This window comes from Strix uralensis, chromosome 7, assembly GCF_047716275.1.
Source record: "Strix uralensis isolate ZFMK-TIS-50842 chromosome 7, bStrUra1, whole genome shotgun sequence".
NCBI lineage: Eukaryota > Metazoa > Chordata > Aves > Strigiformes > Strigidae > Strix > Strix uralensis.
The window spans coordinates 29689266-29709237 of record NC_133978.1 but is presented as its reverse complement, the minus strand read 5'-3'; the positions used below and the strand labels follow the sequence as shown (position 1 = coordinate 29709237).

Here is a 19972-nt window from a genome sequence, read left to right as displayed (position 1 = left end):
TTCTGGGCAGAAGAGAACAGCTGAGGTGGACACTCAGATGCAATAGTTTGAAGGAGCAGAAGAAAAAATGCTCCTGAACCACTATTGCTGTATTAGACCAGGGGAGCATAATTACAACCTCACAGTCCAGCCTGTGTGCATACTTTATATTTTGATTTCTCGTTCCAGTGGCTAACATGTCATAAAAAACCTACAAAGCACTGGAAATAGAAATACAGTGTTTCAACCCAAGAGCAGATGCTCCACACTCACTACAGCTGGATCTCTTTGCAAACACATACTCGTCATGTCCTACCTGGCATCTCACAACCATGAGTGCCTCATCACATGTCTGTTTCTTTCAGGGCTGTCGCTGTACAAACACCAGTACAGTTTAAAACCTTTACCTCCAGTTTAAAAGTGGCATCAAACCATTTCATGACATCAAATAAATAGATTGGTCTTTCTAGCCCTCTTCAAAATCCCTGTTATACTGAACATCTCGGTGCATAAAACTATCTGACATTTGACTAACTCCTTCATACAGTAAGGACTTGATACCATGAAAGAAATGTATTTGCAATAGCTTTGTGCTTGCAAATGTCACTCAAGCATCATCAGTAGCATAGCAGCAAACCACCTGGTGCCTGCCATAGCATTCTCCTGACAAGTGGATGGAAAGGTTGCATTGGAAAGTAATGCAGTAGTAGATTATTTGATTATACTCTCAGTGACTGCTTGGGTAAAGACTTTCACTAGCCTTTCAAAGGAAATTCTGTCAAATACAAGAGGCACAATATTTTGAGTGTATTATCTTTATATCTGGGATGTGAGACTGACTACTTTAGAAAACTTCAAAAATAACTGTAAGAATTAAAAATCCCACCCAGAACACACACACACACACTTGACAGATTAATGTGAAAAACTTTAAGTGTCTATTCAGCATGTTTTTACTTTCCAGACTCTATGAATGACAGAAAAGGAAGAAAAGAAAGATAAAAGCTTGGCAAGTTTTAAGCTTTCTAAAATTTGTAACTTGATCATCCAGTCTATGTCTCAGCTTTGGGCTACAGTGGGATTGCTGTTCCAGACTGAAGCACACATTCCATAGCCACAACACTTTACAAGTCACATTGCACCTGCATTGTTCAGCATCTTTCAAGACAGATGAGTGCTATGTAAGAGCAGGCTTGCTAAGGACAAGTAACAGACTTAAGAGTTGTCTCACTAACAGAAGGCACTGCAAAGTGACTTAAAAAGTGGCACAGAGGAGTTTGTCATCTGTTGCTGCTCACTGATTTCCAGATAACTGAGTTCAGTTTGCAAGCAGAAAGAGCATCCCCTCACGCACAACACCTAGTTGTTATGGATCAACGTAGCCTGAGTGCTTGATCCTCAAAGACAGTTCAGCAGTCACCAAGGCCTACAAATCAATGGATTTTTAGAACAGCTCCATATGTCATGTGAAATCTCAGATTCTTATCATCTTTCATATCACCACCACCACTAAAGTTTTCATACCCATCACAATCACTTTATAACTCCATTCCCTTCAGCAAGCTTGCTTTGGAGTCACTGGGTGGGTTTTGAGCATATTTAAACCTGCAAGGCGAGAGCAGCAAAGCACACCATAATTTCTTCACCATCTCTGGAAGGGTACTGTTCTAGACACTATCCCATTCAACAGCTGGCTCAAGAAGATATGAAATCAAGATATTAAATCAATTGCTCACCTTTTGATCCAAACTATAGGCCAAGATCCACTCCTCTTGCTTGGGATGGAAGAGCAAGCTCTGGATATAGAAGTTCAGACGGTATTTCTGGTACGTAGCCCCTTCATCAGAGCTGATGAGGATGCTGCTCTCAATCTCTGGATCACTAAGAAGCATGATCTAAATAGAAAAATGGAGGGAAAAGTGTTAATGGAAAAATGAAACTGAACATCATTTAAAAGTGAGATCATACAGCACTGATTCCTATTGTATTCAGAACATTGCTCAACAGTGTAGAAATCCCATAGGATTTCCCAAATAGGTTTTTTCTTTTTAGTTTTTCACTTCCATTTTATTTGGTGATTCATTCATAGACTCATTCAGTGATTCCTTTTTTTCATTATGTTTTTATCCAGATAAATTCAGAAAGCCCAGCAAGAATGAAAAATGTTATGTTGATATCAAAGCTGATTTTGGTTGGGTATAACAACTTCAGACAGCCACACCAGGCTTTGCTGGTCCCTTTCCAGTCTACCACCTCTATTCCCAAATGTGGAATACTCTCTCCAAAAGTACACAACAGGGCACTCCTGAGATTTAAGGATTGCAGAGCTACAAATGAAAGCATCACTTCACCAGAAACACAGAATGCCTACCTGGATCAGCTGCTAGCATCTGAAAATAGTCCATGTGTATGTGCGCAAACATTGATATATGATCTCATATATCGTGCTTCCAATTGATACAGTAGGAGATATTCATTCATTCAGCGAACACATAATTTTCCCCAAGCGCGGGAAAGTGTATGACCTCAATTTGTACAGGGAGGAAAACACTTCTGAGCCTCTAATTTTAATTAGAAAATTATTACCAATATTTTAAAATGGGTTGATTCCACATTATCAGATGGCATGCTCTACATAAATGTTATCAAGAAAAATGTTGTGGAAACATTAACACCATCTTATTAACATCTGGAGAAAACGACATCACATTAAAGCAAATGCCAGTACCATAAAATAAAGGCAAACAGTGGGAAATAAATTAGAGCTGGGCTAAACACAGCAGGTTATTGATACAGTAACTGAAACAAAAATAGAAACTGCCTTTCAGAAAGAAAACAGATCCAGAAACTGCCTTTTTTAGCTAGCTGCAGGATGATCAGCTAGCTGAGATCTACTGCAGTTTTGTTACACTCATGTCCATGTTAACTTCTATCCAACTTCAGAGCTCCAACTTCAAGACTATGATAGGGAAACATTAATTTTGTCAGCAAAAATCAGTTACAAAGAATGGTAAGACCCTTAGTATGTTAGACCTTGATGAAGCAAAAAATTTCAGTACTTGTTTAATCTTAAGCACCTCGTTAACTCCATGAAGCCACCAAGGGAAAGCGAATATAATGTGAATGGTTTCTGATCCTTTCCATTATGAAATGAAAAGGGCCTTTAAAACTAGAACTGAACATTGTTCCAGGGTGAAGCCACTTGTATGAATCTAGCTTGAGCTCAGAGCTCCTTCAACACCCCTCACATATACTGCTTACCAGCCTCGTAAAGCAATCTCTACCTGTTCCCACAGAAAGCCATGTGCCAAGTCTTGAAAAAGTGCATTTCCATTGTGCTCTGGAGCACAGCATGGGACATGAGAAACGTCCCCACAGGCAACTGACTCCCTGGGAATTAGTCTTGCATATAGGTCCCAATGGTCTCCACCTAAATGGAAGTTTTGGTACATTTCTTCTTTCTAATCAGATCAAAATATGTATTTCATTTTGCTCCAAACAAAAAAGATTTCCCCACTATTTCAAGATATTTTTTCTGTCACTGGTAACTTAGACTTCAAAGACATTTTGTCCCCCAAGTATACCCCTGTTCATCTAAAACATATTGCCTATGCCAGACAGAGAACTGTAACATAGTTTAGTAAAAATCGCTTGCTTCTGCAGAATGGAAGAAGGATGTAAGATTGCCAATATAACAAGATATTCCTGAGAGATCTTACATTTAAAAGGAAGGACACTTCAGGACTAAAAAGATTTTCCACCTGATGTCACAGAAGGTTACGAAGTTAATAATACTGTACATTAGAAGTTCACTGTTAAGAGTTCTGCCCTCAGATAAGGAGCATAAGACAGCTAACAGTTGCATAGACCTGATGTGGTACACATGCAAAACATCCATTCTGCCCTTCCGCACACGATCTGCAACACTTCAGTGGATAGTTCAAGAAATGGGTCAGATGAGACTGAAAAGGTGATGTTTCCACCAGATAGTTCATAAAGCCTGGCGATTTGTTCCTCTGAAAGTGTAACAGTGGTTGCAAGATCAAATAATAAAACCATCAAGCTAGGAAAATTAAGAGCTAGAGGGAAAGCTGAAAGAGTCTAACAATAGTCATACCTTGTTGTAAATGCCATCACATTAGTCGCCCACCCCCCTTCACCCAGTTCTGATATCTTCAGATGGAGAAAAGAACACACCCAGCATCTCTGTTGTCATCCATCCTCCCAGGCAAGGCTGATCCTACACAAAACAGGACCGAAGAAATGAGGCTCAGAGTGAAAAACAAAAGGCCGCCACCAGTCATGAAGCTAGGACTGGTCCACAGTTTTCTTATGTGGCAAGCAGGAAAGAAGAGTGGGAGAGACTCTGAGCTTTATTTTTTTATTATTATTGGTCTTTTTTCTGCTAGACGATATGGGGGGAAGGGACAACTTTTGGCAGGAGAAATAGTAGGACATTTGTCAAAGGCCTGAAACCACCACTTCTCATTATGGGGCCAGGGTGAAGGATTCACCCCAGTAGTGATTTAGATTAATTGTTTTTCATTAAGAGCCAATAAACAAACTCCAGTCAAAATGAGCATTTCTGCCAGCACCCTGTTTTGCCATTTATAATTGCCATAAGGAATAGCAAAGGAGCACCAGAGACTTGTCAAATGTAATTTATAGGTTTTTAAAGATCTAATAATTCTCTATAATATTAAATTAAATGGCAGCCCTTATTAAAAAGGAAATTACATTTCACCTTGCTACATTCTAGAATACATATATATATACACACACTCCTATATATATAAAAATTACTGTTTTCAGTTCCTGTCTTCTATAGTTTAAGTGAAGAGGGGAAGGGGAAGCAGGATTGATTACTGCTAAGGGTAAGTCCCTGAAAACATACTTGAGATGAGGTAGTTTATACTACATAGCTTTTTCTCTAGAGGCTATAGCCTGACCTCCAAAATTCAGTGGACAATGAATGGCAAGCACCAGACAAAACAAACCAGGCTGACAATCAGACTGAATTTCAGGTAGCTTCTTAGGAGATGAATGCAGAGGAAGAAAGTTGTCTGGTATGTGGTGTATGTCCTTTAAAGCAGCAGCTTTGCGGGCAATGACGTGGGCAGATAAGGAGCTGTTCTGAATGAACTCCAGTTCAGCAGAACACCAGACACCAGCAAGGAAAGTGCATAGAAGGTAGATGATTCAGAGAGGCCACCTTGCAAGAACAACATAAACTATGATGTATGGACTGAGATCTTTGGCACGTGATCTGGAAACACATCCAGCTCTGAATAGTTCAAGGGGATTTATTCCAGGAAATAAGAAGCACAGGCTGCAGGCAAAAAAAACAAGGAGGGGAGGTGTCATACCTATACTTGCCATGATGTATTTGGTACACAACGCACAGAAGTAGCTAAGAGTCACTCATATTTGTTGGAGAGCATGTAGGGCCCTTAAAGGAGCTCTCAACAAATGCAGAAGTGGGAAAGAAGGACACCATATCACAGCAAAAATCCACCAAAACAGCATGCTCTCTGATGGGGCTGATATAGTAAAAACTAAGGCAGGATTTGTAACTAAGAATCTGAGTTTCTGTTACTCTGATTAAAATCCCAGGTGTGTAACTGGCTTAATACAAACATCTTCCTCAGTACTGGTTTCACAAAGACTATGTCTGGGTGGATGAGTCAAGATGGCAGCACACTCCTCTTCCTCTGCTCCAAGCTAGTCAGGCACAAAGACGACTGTGATCTGGAATACTGAACCACATCAGTAATGAGCTAGCACACTTCTCATGAACACAACACTGCAATGTGCCCAGACTCTACTGGCTTGAAGCTTCAAGTAGCCTGAGCTCGTATTTGCCTGAATCTGTCAACTGCAGTTATGCCAAAAATTCCCCTGTAGCTTGGCACTCAGTACCCTTCATGTCTCTGCCCTCATGTTAGCAGTCCTGCTTGGCATGTCACTGCTATCCTCCTCCTTCTGCACCCAAGGCACAAGAAAAACCACATACAGACACCCCCATAATATTACCTGTATCCATAGCATCAGATTCAAAAGCTTTATCACCACTCTTGCTCCTTGGTTCTGCATTATCCCAACACAAGAGATCTGGTTTGTACATAACTGAACCTTTTAATAAACTCTCTGGACAAAAAAACGAAACAATGCGCCACATAAAAGGCATTTTTATTAGTTTTCATTGAATCCTTTTATTTTTCTCAACCAACATGAATTTTCACTGTAAATTACCAAAGTACATCTCTTTAAATCAGCACAGAAAAGTTTTATAGATACAATATCTGTAGCAGTAGAACAACTGAGCTACATTATCAGGAAGCATCCTAGTAAATTAATAAAGAAGACAGGTTCAAAATAAATGTCTTTTGTTCTCAGAAATAAGTAGATAGCACTAAACTATTGTGTACTGCCTTCTGATTATCTTCTTCATTTTAATGCGCTTTTCATCAGCAGTCTTTTTGAGCGGTCCCAGTCACATTCTCATTCACCTATATAAAGTTCTATTCTAAAAAGAAATAAACAAAACTGTTTAAAAAAAAAAATACACCTTCAAACCACCCAAGCCTCCATGGCTACAAAAGAAACCTAGCTCCTTAGCAGAGTAGTAGCAACAACACTGCACTGTCCTCTTCTGCAACTGAAAAGGCAGTTCTGCCACAAACACTGCTGCAAAAACAGAAACTTAAAAGTTCCATATTTACATCTTCATAGTGATTTCCATATTGAATGTGCTCAGCTTACATATGAAAAGCCTTGCTTTTTTTTTGTCCTCCTCCCACTAGATCCTAAACTCAGAAGTACTTTAGGTCCTTCATAAAGCCAGGCTACATCTACATCAACAACAGGAAAACACAAATCTGATTTTAAAAATAAAAAAGCTTTTTTTTTTTTTTTGCTTTCCCATTTTGATTTAAAACATTTAAAGGATTGTATGGTCCCACAAGACCTCTGGAGATAAGCCTACTTCCCAACCAAGTTCCATATTAGCTTTGAGTTTAAAAAAACAAGTTTTAACAATTTATGTTGAAATGTCAATGGAAATGGAGGATTTTTGCTTTGTTTGGACTTATGATGTCCTTTCCTCCTTTGAAACTGAAAAAACAAAATCAAATGACATTTAAAGGCTTAAAGATACAAAAACTATTTTCTTCCTTCAAAACATCAGTTCATCACAAGTATGTTCAATGTGAATAGTCTGGAAATCTCTTATGGGAAAAGCAATTTTTTACTGCTGAAGCATTTAGATTAAATGTTTGACCATCTGAAATTTCTCACTGGTTACACATTCCCCTCCCATTCTTCCTCTCTCCTAAATCATTACTGCAATTTACTTGCCCTGCAGACTAAAGGATGCCCTCAGAGATGCATACACAACCTTAACCTCTTCCAACACAGCGACACAGTATACCTGAAGCCCTTCTGCACCAGTCCCACAGAGGACAGATGCAACTCATTGCAAAGGAAATCTCCTTTTTTCTTCTTTCCTCATGTCAGTTCAATTAAAAATCTTCGGTTTAATTAAATCAGCCCAAACCCCTCTGAGACAAAAATGTACAAAAAAAGGTATCATAACTGTCTACTTACTAGTAAAAGTAACACCCATATAAACCAGCGTTAAGCTAAAAAAATACCTTTGCACAATTTGCGCTGGTTTAGAAAGCACACCTTAACTTTACACAAACTTTTACAGACGATGTTCAGAAATGGCTAGATAGCTGCTTACCGCCCTGTAGATATACTGACTCCTGCAATAATCAGGGGAAAAGAAAGCCAACCTCTACTTTCCAGATACCAAGACCAGCATATCAGTCAGGAAAAAAATGGGAGATGGCAGTGATAAAAATCTGCTCTAGAGAAAAATTTTATTTATTTACATACAAGTAAAGCAACCAATCCCATTATTTAGTGATCAGCAGCCATGATGAGAGGGACATCCACTCTCTGGGAAGCCAAACAAGACAGTCATGAAGAGGGCAACAGCTTCCACGTAATTACTAACTTTGTGTCCCAAAAGGAAAACACTTGTTGTAATCCCCTGTATTACAGAACAGACCAGATTTTGGGCTCCTTCTTGCTTCATATGGCTCAAAGTCTTCCTTAATGTTATGGATAACCTGTGGGCATCAGTCAAGCAATAAAGATGCACTGAGCTTCCATGAGAGGTAAATTGCCTGGACCTACCCCGTTTCAACTTCTTGTAACTTCACTTCTAATTGCCTGAAATTTAACATTGAAACAGATTTAATTAATGAATATAGCACCAGATCACCATCTCTCAGAACCATAACACTGTAATCTTAAAGGATGAAGCACACTGCACTCATTTTATAAGGGTTTATGAAGCATGTGTTATAAAAGTACCTCAACCATAAGGCTTTTATACCTTGGCACTCACTTCAATACAATACCATAAAATCCAAGCAATCTTTAAGTGTTAAAGGTGACTTTCACTACTGTATTTATTATTGGATAATGAAAAATGAATCAGACACCCATAGAAACTGAGCAATGAAATAGAGTTTCCTGAGACTTTTGCATTGGGTCTCCATTATACATACTGTGACCAAAGAACCAAATAGCACTCTCAAGACCTTTCAAGCACTTCATGCTAACCTCTCTCCAGAACTTCCTTCCCATCAGGTCTTCTCTGTAATTACAAACCAACCTCTACTCTGCATAATCCCACTGAACTTTCCAGATGTCAACAGCAATTTCTGTAAGCATCCAACTCCTGTGAAGAACCTCCTCCACCAGCTCCTCCAGCTGTGCTGGAGACTGCATCTGTGTACTCCAGTAAGTTGGTTTGAGAAGACACCATAGGTCTCCAACACTAAAGTCAGGGGAACCCATCTGTGGGTTCCTCATCTTTCCAGCACTAAGACAGAATGATGAGAGCACATCGTGCTGTCCAGGTTACATGCAGGTCCTATGTCTTTGCAGAACATTTTGTCTTTTGTAGAGGGTACATGAAAGAAGAGGACCATTACAAGTTAGAAAGTAATAACCTATAGAATGAAAACTTTTTTTTTTTAACCTGAAACAGCAGGTTCTTCTGGTGATACTGCAACACAGAAGAGGGCATCACTGGGGTACTTGCTTGTTTTTATGAACATCAAATCCTCTTCTGAAATGCAGTATGTAATTATTCTGCTGTCCCCTTGTTATATTTATTTAGACAGCCCATCTTCAAAATTGAGAACAAGTTTCATCATAAATTTTTTAAGTTGTACCGCAACAATATTCTGCATTGATATCAAGACCATTTTGTCAATCAGAAATGATGCAAGCATAAGTCTGCTGTGCAAAGGGTACACCCTCCCTACCAGGATCAAGCACACAAGCCCCAGGTTCATTGTTAACTTGAAAATCCCCTCAGCAGAGTCCCGTCACTGTCAGAAATAAAACTAAGAATTTTAGCTATAACCAACCCAATATGTGCCTTGTCTCAATAGAACTTGGAACCAGTAGTCCAAAGGAGAATAAGTCTGGCCTGTGAGGATGAATAAACTACACGCATGAGATACTAGTATTACACTCAGACACTCAACACACAATTGGAATATATAGTCCCAGCATGTGCTACATACAGTTGGCTCAGTCATGAACGAGTACACATTTAAGATGACAGCATCTCAGTAATTCTTTCATTTGCTTCTCGCAAAAATTAAAAAGGATAAAGATGCCAAACAGTCTGGAGAGAGTCTGAGACAGAGCAGTTTGGTGGCAAAAGAAAAATTATCTATCATCCTCCTGTCTGAAAATCCAGAGAGATATCATCCCAGTGCTTACATGATTAACTCTGAGAAAAGAGATTAGTAAAAGCACGTCAAATGAGGACTGGCACCACCTTGTTTTCTCTAAGGAGATGCACATCAGCCCACCATGCTTGATTACAGTGAATAACTCTGGTTAATCTTTCTGACCTTTAGTATTTTTCTTTTCTAATTATATCCAGATTACAATTACAACTAATTGTTCAGATTTGTACAAAATTAAAACAGGCTCTTGGCATTGCAGCCATGCCTGACATAAGTTGCCATACCAAAACAAAACACCTCACAGAATTCCAAGCTCACACACCCCATTCTCTATGGAGAGAGAGCTTCATTTAATTACCACCTCCAGCAGTGCACAAAAGCACAGATGCACCTTGCAGGATGCCCTGAGGATCAGGAGCAAATCAAGGCTAAATTGGATACAGAGCAAGTGCCCCTTCAAGGAAAACCACTCTGCCATCCTCTTTGGCAAGTGGGAAATGAAAATATATCATGGCCGTAAGGCTTAGGCAAAATCAGAGCTGGGAAGAGAACTCACATACTCTAAGGCTGCCATCCTAATGTGCCTATAATGCCAAATCCCAGGCTGGATCCAATTTGCATGCATGGGAGTGGAATAAGCCATCGTACTAGACCCAACAAAGCAGAACATCTCATCTTTGTTTTACTGCTAAGCAGGTCAGAACAACATGTCTCCCCGCTTTCTCTTGTCTTTTTGGCACTGGACACATGTACTTTCCACTTTTAATTACAAGGCACAACAAGCATTTGCTTGTTAAATTTCAGGTGTCAACAGGGATGGAAGCCATCCAAAAAGCATGTTTGACCTGGCAGAGTGACTGACTGGCAACAGCTACATGCTTGGTTGTAAAACCTTTTCGTTGTCACAGCAAGGCAGAGTTTACCTAAGGTTACTCCATCCCATTATACTCATTACAGCTGCACATTCTCCAGCTCCACACAGATCATCAGACCAAAGTCCTCTGCCACAGTAATCCCACCTTCCTGTGGCCACTTCGGTGCTGCGTGTTGTTCAGCTATTTTGCCAAAGGCTTTTCCATATCACAGCATGTTCATGCATAGTTCTCCTCTACAAACTGCCAAATGGGTTACAAGCATCACCACTTATGGCTGTTTTGCATACAACCAGTTTGACCAGCACTTTTGTGACTGGGCCTAGACTAGAAATAGAAGGGACATTGGCTGGGGACCTTAGGCAACAACCAGTGCTTCCACAGGAAAAACAACAAAACAGGAGAAGAGAAACATAAAGTTTCTGATCTATATTATGCTTTGCTAGTTCTAGTTCTGCATGATGCCTTTTTACTCTTCTCGATTCTACATAGGAAATTCCTGAGTGCTGCACCATCTGACACATTGTTTTGTGGTCACCAGCTTTTTCTAGTGGCACAGAACAGCTCTGATCCCAAACTGTGTGCACAGAAAGAGAAAAGCAGCATTCACTGTTATAATTATATGTTATTTCAGTAAATGCATGGTTGTGCTATTCTCCATAGAACTACAAAGTAATTTTCACCATTATGGTAACTTACCATGTAAGCAGAAATAGTTACAGAAAATAATGTTATCAGTAAGGAGAGGTTGTGTGCACCACAGCTGCTGGAACTGAGAACATCATTTATATAAAAACACTCCTCTGATTATAGGTCTCACTTGGGAGAACACTTTACATGTGGGAATAAGTTTACTCACAGTAGTTGCCCCATTACAGAAAACAGAGATGCGCATGGATAGTTACTCATGGGATAAACTTTTGCAGTCCATATACAGCAGTCTATTTCATTTGAGGACAGTAGAGTGTTTCATGACTCTTTAGAAAACTAAAAATTGTATTATGCATCTCCCTTGAGACCGTTAAACCTGAATACAATTTTAAATACATCATTGCTTCTCCACTGCTTACACACTTTATTTTTCTGCTTTTTAGTCAGATTGCAGAGAGAACATAGACAACAGCCAGCTTTATCAATGTTTACATCCAGATGCTAATGATCTATCTCAATTTACTTACCTGGTATATATTACTCATGTCCTTCACTGTCCCTAATGTACTTCTGTCCCTAACATCCACTGGTGGAAGCCGAGAGATAGGAGAAGGTTTATCCATTTTCTGGATGGAAGGCTAAGGCACCCAAAAGTTAAAGGTTAAAGTTACAAAACATGACGGCATTGCAGTGCTCTGCACCATAGCACTCACCTCTAAGCTATCAAATGTGGTTGCAAGTACCACATGTTAACTCAGGTGCCAGAGATACTAATATATATGAAGGTTCAGGACCTCAGAACGCGATTCACAGCTACCAGCTCACTGTCTGATATTTTCCATTACATTTGCAAAATTAGCTCCCAATGATACAGTCCTCAGAGGTTTATGGTAGAAGTCTTGTCTGCAATCGCACACTGAGAAGGTGAATGACTGCCCCAGTGACTGCGAACCACAACTAATATGTCCTGTTCCAACAGGGTCACTGATACCTTGCAGTCTTGGGAAAATCACATACTTTTCTTTCTGTATCCTTCCATGCACATACATAAGCCCTGGTCACTGCAGTGTCCTGAAGAACTAGTGAAAGAGGAAAGGGAAGACAGGACAAAGGTTTTATCTGCAGCACAACCCTGACACTCTGGTTTAGGAATCAATTGGCAAAAGTCAGAAAATTGCCAGACTGACTCCATCTTTCCACCCATTTCCAGGTCCTGAGCACTACATTCATTGCCTTCACTCCATTGCCACTTATGTCTCTGAGTACAGCTGCTTCGTAAGTTTTGTTGCTTTTTTGCAGTCATTTTTAAGGGTCATGTTGGCCTGCCATGGAATGGCTCCAAGGGAGGCAAAAGATGTCAGATACGCTTCTTTGTCAGAAAAAGGACAACCTGATTTGTTACAACAGAGAATTAAAATACCTCGGGGCCCACTGCAAAAGGCAACACCAATCTCTCCTCAGACAGAGACATAAGGACTGGGCTAAGTGTTGATTCCCCAGATTTAAAAGAAAACTACAGCCTGAGTCTAACTGCATCTGTGCACCACTTAGAAAATCCCTATCATTACTTTCACAGTCCAGCAACGACTGTCTGTATACAATGAAAAAAAGCACTTTAGGATGGATAGGGTCAAGGGCAAAGAACTCTGGCTAGTGCAAAAAGAAGCCTCAAGCACTCTGAGATGTGCTGGAATGTTTCTCTAAGATCTAGTCCAGCCAAGCTCCCTGCCAAAAAAAAAAAGTGCTCCTAACACTCAAGGGCTTCCGGGATTCACAGTGCTGCTTGGGATAAAGCATTTTACACAGAACTAATCACATCAGAGCTGCAATTAGAGCTACTGCATTTACACTATAAGAGGCAGATGTGCATACATGGCAGAAACTTATGACAGGGGCCAGCATGTACCCTGCAGACTCTACTAATCTATTAAAAATGAGAATTCACTCAATAAGTAATGCTGACTTTCTCTATTCTTCACTTTGGAAAAGAATGAACTAAAAAGACATTTTGCCATGGGTTTGGGGGTTGGGGTTTGCAGGGGGTGGGGGGATGATTTTCCTCAAAGAAAAATAACTGTGTTCTTGTGAACCAGTTCTTATCAGTAAAGATCAAGGCCAGTCTTCAGAAGGATCCACCTGCCCCATTTCCAAGAGGTGTTCTCCACCCATTCTATTATTTTTCCTCCTTTTTAATAACAGGACATGCTGACTAGTTATTATTGATTGATTATCCTGCTGTCTGTGAAGCACCATTGCCCTCCTTGTTAATTCAAAACTACCTCATTTTTCATACTTCATAAATTAATATATTATTGGAGCTGCAGCAGTAAAGGAGATGGCCGTGCTTCATAGAGAGGTAGGGAGGGTGTAGAAAGGAAGGAAGTCTCATAAACCTGACCTTCATCAGGGTCTGCAGCTGTGTCTGCCCTGCTGATAGGCCAGGTGTTAAGTACAGGCGGCCCCTTACAAGGTGATGCATAGTGACAGTCCCTCTTTGTCCCTGTAACCAAGGCAGAGCACTCTGAAAGCTCACACAGGTCCCCTCTGCCCACTTCATAAAAACAATGGCCAAGCTAAGTGACAAAATTGAAGCTTTATTTCAGTGGATATTATAACTTCTGATCTGTCCTTTAACACTTGCCAGCTAAATTGGAGCAAACTACCTCTTTATTAAATACTGACAGCTAACTCTGAAAAGTCTACATCTAAATGTGGATGTGACCTTTCCAATTTTACCCCATCTTTTCTCTTTATGACCTCACACCATCCCTAAGGCTCTGTAGGGCCCTGACTCTAGCAATACAAGGTGAAGCAGGCAGAGAGAACAACAGGAGAGATGGACTGACTTCTAGGAAGCCAGACAAGGCAGCTCTGTCCTAGACATGCACCAGTATCCTGCTAAGCTGACTTGTACCTGATCACTGGTCTTTTCTCTCCAAACATTATTTGCAAGTCCTATAAAAACAAAGCTGACATGTTAGCTTGAGTTTCTCCCATCTTTCCACCTCACATTTGAATCTCCAGCCATTCCAGTAGACAATGAAGTGCAGTGATACCCTCCAACCAATTTTAGGGTTTTTTTTATGATGACAAGGCTGAGAATTGTATGTTTAAAATGGTAGATACCTACATTTACCATCCAAACAATGCCAAACAAACACTACTTACCCATTTGGTTCTTGCACACAAAGAAACCTCAGGGAATTGTGCATGGTAAATAAGTCCAAAGGATTTGAATTCTGGCTTGTCTTTTCCTAAAATCTGTGCCTGCTTTCATTCAAGTGGACAATTTTTTCCCAAAGTCCCAGGCAGCTCCTAAGCTGGGATCTCAGAATCAGAGTTCCAGTCCTTGGTGGATAAATGACATAGCAGGTGTCTGACTGCTTTTTTTTTTTTCTTATTATACATCTTGTGTCTACATGCTTACTTTTACCAGACTTGCAATATCTGTGAAGGCTAAAACAACATTTATTTAACAAAACTTTTTTCATAAAGCCAACTTAGCCCTCATTTTATTCCCTCTCTTTATTAACTAAATCCTGCATTAGGTTTCCATTCGCTTTAAATACTTACCTCAGCACTAACCAAACGCATATTAAATGAGTTCAGAAAGCTATGAGGAATGCAAGTAACAGCTCTTGGAATACATAAGTACAAAGACAGGATATGCAGATGAATAAAGGCATACACAGTCAACCCTAATTCTTGAGTTTCATAATATACGAGCTTTTTTTTCTTCATGAACACTGAAATGATGGCTTATAACATAGTATCTTTAAGATAGCTGTAAACAGAAACAGATACCCATCTCTTCTAACCCTCTCCCCTCCACCCCCATTAAATAATGCCATATGTCAGCATTTTGTTAATTATCTCAATTATGTTTATTTTTAGAAGTAGCTGATGAGCAGTGGGTGAGGTTCAGGGAGGTTTGGGGTTTTTTGTTTGTTTGTTATCTAATGCATCTGTTTTTTCAGAGAATTAACTGGAAAAGCCCCAGGAATCTACAGTTTTCATGTTCATGCATACCAAGGGACAGCCTTCGCTGGAGTACAACCATCAGATTGTCCCTGTTCAAGAAAGCGGAAAACTTCCATTGGGGATCTCTCATAAGCTTGGGTCCGAATTCTGTGCTGTCTAAGTTGACAAATGGTCGTATCCCAGACCACAGATGCTATACGACCTCCATTTATCTCTATGATTTATGTCAAGTCAGAAGTAGTAAAATTAAAACCTGCAAAGAAACAAACAGTAGTTTATTCTTTCTTTAAGTACAGGAGCCTACAGGTCAGGTCAGATCCCAGTGGAGCATCTGACATGGCAGGTCCCACAGTCCCAAGCTGCAGCAGGGCAGAGCACTCTCTCACAGGAGCCCCTTGACTACAAAGATCCACAAGGAGGCACAATCCCCAAATATAGTAATAATAATAATTAAAAAAAAAAAACAACCAAAACACAACAAAACAAACCTACTTGGGCATACTGAAAAAGACCCTATATTTTAAGAGTATTCTAATAACACTCATATTTTGCCTTTACATCTCAACATCTTCCTTTCATTGATCTTGAACCATGTTTAAAACACTAATAAACTACAAAATATCGTTTCCTGATGCTGGATGACTTACATAGGAAAGGTCAGAGAAACCTACTGTGAAAACATGACTTTTCTAAGTTCAAAAGAGACAATAAAAATCCCTTCAAAAGAAGAAGTTCCTAAAGACCTCTTCTTCAAGTATTACAACACATCTGTAACTCAAGAGATTTCTTTCACACAGTTTGAGGTCATGGTTCTGCAAACATTTACAAAAATTCTCTCTTTTCTCAGGTGACAACTTCAAGCTGAACTAATTGGACAAGTAGAGAGAATTCCATGCACAACAGCTCAACAGACTGCACCTTGTAGATAAAACACATCATGTCACATATCCTCTGACTCTGCCCATGGCTGCTGTGAGTGACCTTGAGGAAATAATCTTTGCTTCTTCAGTAAGTGAAGAAAAATATTACTTCTTCATTCACATTTTATTCCTCTATTTAAATTGACAGTTCTGGAGACTGGCAGTGACTGTCTCTGTAGTGTATTTATGAGAAAGAATACACAGCAATGTTAACCAGATCACAGTCACATTTGTACAATCCACAGGTATAACCAGAGCAGACAAATGCTGTGGTTTAGAGCTACAGCCTTTCCAGTTCAGCAGTAGGCAGGTTCTGCCCACATAGGCTCTGGACTGGGTGGCATGGTATTTGGAGTACTGAGAAGCATAGAAACATCATACACAGCTCAACAGGTCCAGAGAAGGGGTACATGAAGAGATGATTACAACTGCATTTACAGCTCAGGTAATTTAGGCCCTGTTAATGGCAGCTGAAAAACCTAAAGCTATTTAGTAACTATTTCACTGGGCTGAAGGGAAAGATTAGGGATAAAAGACAGTAGAAACAACTAGTTCTTTCACTCCTGTCCTGTGGCTCTAACTCAGCCCCATTGCCTTTGTGTTACTAATACATTCTCCAAGATCACATCATCAAGTGCCAGTTTGTAGCACATGCTGTTTACCACAGTGTCAGCATAATAAGGAAAAAGTGTCCAAAGAAACCTTCCATCTGCCAAATGGCTTTAGGATACTCCAGAGCTCAATTCCTCACCGACAGCTTGGGATGCAATCGTAGGAAAAAGCAGCAGATGACTAATGGGACCTGTGGCAAAGGATGGCAGCTCAGTTCAGGCTGGGTTAGCAAGCATGAGGTGCATGCTGGAACCTCTGCCTCATCAGCCTACCACACATTTGATGAGTAAGGAGAAAACAAAACGCTGTGGAATTCCCTTTGGGATCAAATGAGCTAAGAAATTAAGGCAAAAACAAAATCAGTTTGGACCATGGTTCTGCCCTGAGGCTCGAATCACTGGGTTTGCTCTCAGTTACTCTCCAAGTGAGCAAGAAGAAATAAAGATGAGGTCAAAGTGACTTGCGCTCATTTAGGATCTCCAACTTCTGTAAAATGAGGTGTCACTCCCAATGTGTTAGCTAGTTTCCAGTTAGGTAGATGCATTCCTCTGCAATTTTAATATTACAGTCACAATTAACTTCTTCCTTCATTAACCTGAACTGCAACGCAGCATCGCTCTCTGCCAGCTCATAAACAGCTGCTGTGCTTCAACCCCAAGAAGCTGCACAGAAACAAACAAATCTAATTAGTTTTAGCTTTCAGAGCTTCTGACTCTCCACATACCTCTAAACATTTCTCATTCTAATGGGCCAAGTACAGAGGTATGACTAGGATTGAGGTGCAGCATGCCTTTGGCTTTTATAGCTTCAGTGATTTGGACTGCCCCTCCTTTTAGACTCTGTGACAACTGGGAAACTAGTCTGCAAAACCATTTTCTCAAAGCTTTTTAACTGAGCACCGTAACTTTATTTCTGCTTTATGCTGTTTGCAACTACTGTTCAAATCCCTAGCTAGAAGTTCTCTCTATAAATAAAATTTCTAATGCTTCAGTTCTGGTATAAGGGAAAAGTGGGGGGAATCATAATTTCTATCACTGCACCTGGGTGATCTTTCTGTGCAGAGAGTCAGCATAAAAGACTACAGACCTTTTAATTCTTCAAGTTATCACCCGCAGCCACGATGGTAACAGTTAGGAGAAAAGCTAAAGATGACTGCATCCAATTGAATTGCAAAGCAAATTCATGAAGGAAGGTATTTCATCAGAACTGTCACCCTAGATCTTAAATGCAATCAGGACCTCCCATTTATCCACATCTCATCTAAGCAATACTATATACAGACAAGTGCTGTTTGGTTTGGTTTTGTCAGAGTTGTCATTCTCTTTCTTTTTCCTCTTTTTTTTTTTTTTTTTTTTTTCCTTTTAAATGCCTTTTAACTCCATCCTCTCAACCTCCACAGGAATCCCAAGGGTAGAGATAAAAGTTTCATAGTGAATATTGGGTTTTCAACTAACAACACCTTCACCAAGAATATGCACTCTTCACAGAACATTTCATGGAAAAAGTAACTCATGACATCTATGGTTCAACAACAATTCCTTGAGATTCAAAATGGCACCTCAGTGCCTGAAAGGAGCAGTGCTTCAGATATATGGGACTTCCAATCTCATCTCCTTTCTGCACCCTTTGGAAGGATTTTGCATCCCCCTGAGACATCAATTCTAAAATGAAGCCTGTTACTGACAACCAAGAAGAAAGCAAATGCTGTTGGTATAGGGGATCTACCCAGTAGACCAACCCATGCTAGAAAATAGGGACTCACAGCACTTCAGCACAAAATCATGCCATTTTGGAGTGCAGGCAGTGAGTCAAAGAATCACAGGCTTAATTTTTTTGGAAATTATCCAATTTTTTAACAGAAATTTTTCAACAACCAAAAAGAAAAAAAAAAAAGGATAGAAAGAAAATGGGATAAAAAGTCAAGAGAAATGCTCTTATTAAAATAGAAGAGAGCTTAGTGCTTTGGAAGAAATAAACAATTCTAATTCCCAGACTGCTGTGAAAATCTGCCTCTAGTAAAATGTAACTAATGCCCAAAATAGAGCATTAAATTAAAGGTCAGCAGGGAACTGAGATCTCTGCCCAGCAGAGAATAAGCAGCCTTTTGTCATATCCCTAAAGACAGGCAAGAGGCTATAGGGTAGAAAAGCCAAAACTATGCATTTTGGAAGTCTCAGCTTTTCAGAGTACTTAACCATCTGCCCTTAAATCCCATTCATCTGTAAAGAAGGGGTGCTGCTAAAAAAATAAGAAAGTTTCTCCTTTCTGAAGTTCACAACAGAATTATCAGGCTTGTTGCAACCTACGTGCCAACCGGGCAAAGCAGATGCTTCTCATGTGGTCTCTCAGGCAAACAACCAAGTAGGCAGATGCACCGAAGGGGAAGATGTGCCCCGGAATACACTCTGTCTATTAGAGCATCTTCATGGTGGCAGAAGTGTCAAAACTGCAGGCACTTGGCTTCTCACCAGGGCTCAAAACAGTAACTCTTAAGAAATCCACAGTCCCCAGGACTTCAGAGTTGTCCAACTGCAAGGTCTAATAATCACCTGGAATTTCACAGTATTAATGAGAACTCAATGCAGATTTTCCTGATCCAAATACGAGTCCCCAATGTGCAAGTAAAAGAAGAAACAGCCCAAGCATCTGCAGGAGAGCAGATGCAAGTCTGGCAGTTTCAGCTCCCAGCAGCAGAGGCTGTATGCACAGTTGCAAAGTGTTGTGAAACCCTGAGCTTGTTAGTTCTTAGAAGAGGGGAATTAGCAGTATGACTGCTCCACAGGAAAATGAAGTAGTCCTGGCTCACGCAGGAAGCATTTCAGCTATGGTGCAGCCAGAGGCTACAGATTCACAGTGGGCTGCAGCCTGCTTGACTGTTTCCTGATGTCAGCACTCCAGGGTGGTCTCATTTCAAATGATGGGTGCTCTCTGATCACCAAGGTGGCCCTGATCACTAGCAATGATACTTGAAAGGCAAGAGGAATCATAGCTGGGAAGAAATACTCTCGACAACTTCCTTTGGTATCTGCACATTGTTATATTGACTTAATTATAACTGCAAACCTCAAATTACACAATGGCAAAGCACATTTTCCAAATACCTTCTTGCAATTTCTAGGAAATCGACACCCCCTATCTCAGCTCCAAAACCAGCCATCAGCAGGTTGGGGCAGCAGCT

The 19972-nt window shown here is 40.2% G+C and overlaps 1 protein-coding gene across 1 annotated transcript in view; it reads right to left on the bottom strand.

Moving 5' to 3' along the window:
* SORCS3 (sortilin related VPS10 domain containing receptor 3) overlaps positions 1-19972 on the bottom strand; it is a 216492-nt gene that overhangs the window by 134382 nt on the left and 62138 nt on the right. Inside the window, exon 5 of the mRNA XM_074875690.1 lies at positions 1716-1874. Coding sequence (XP_074731791.1) covers positions 1716-1874 — 159 coding nt within the window. The remainder of the gene's footprint in view (positions 1-1715; positions 1875-19972) is intronic.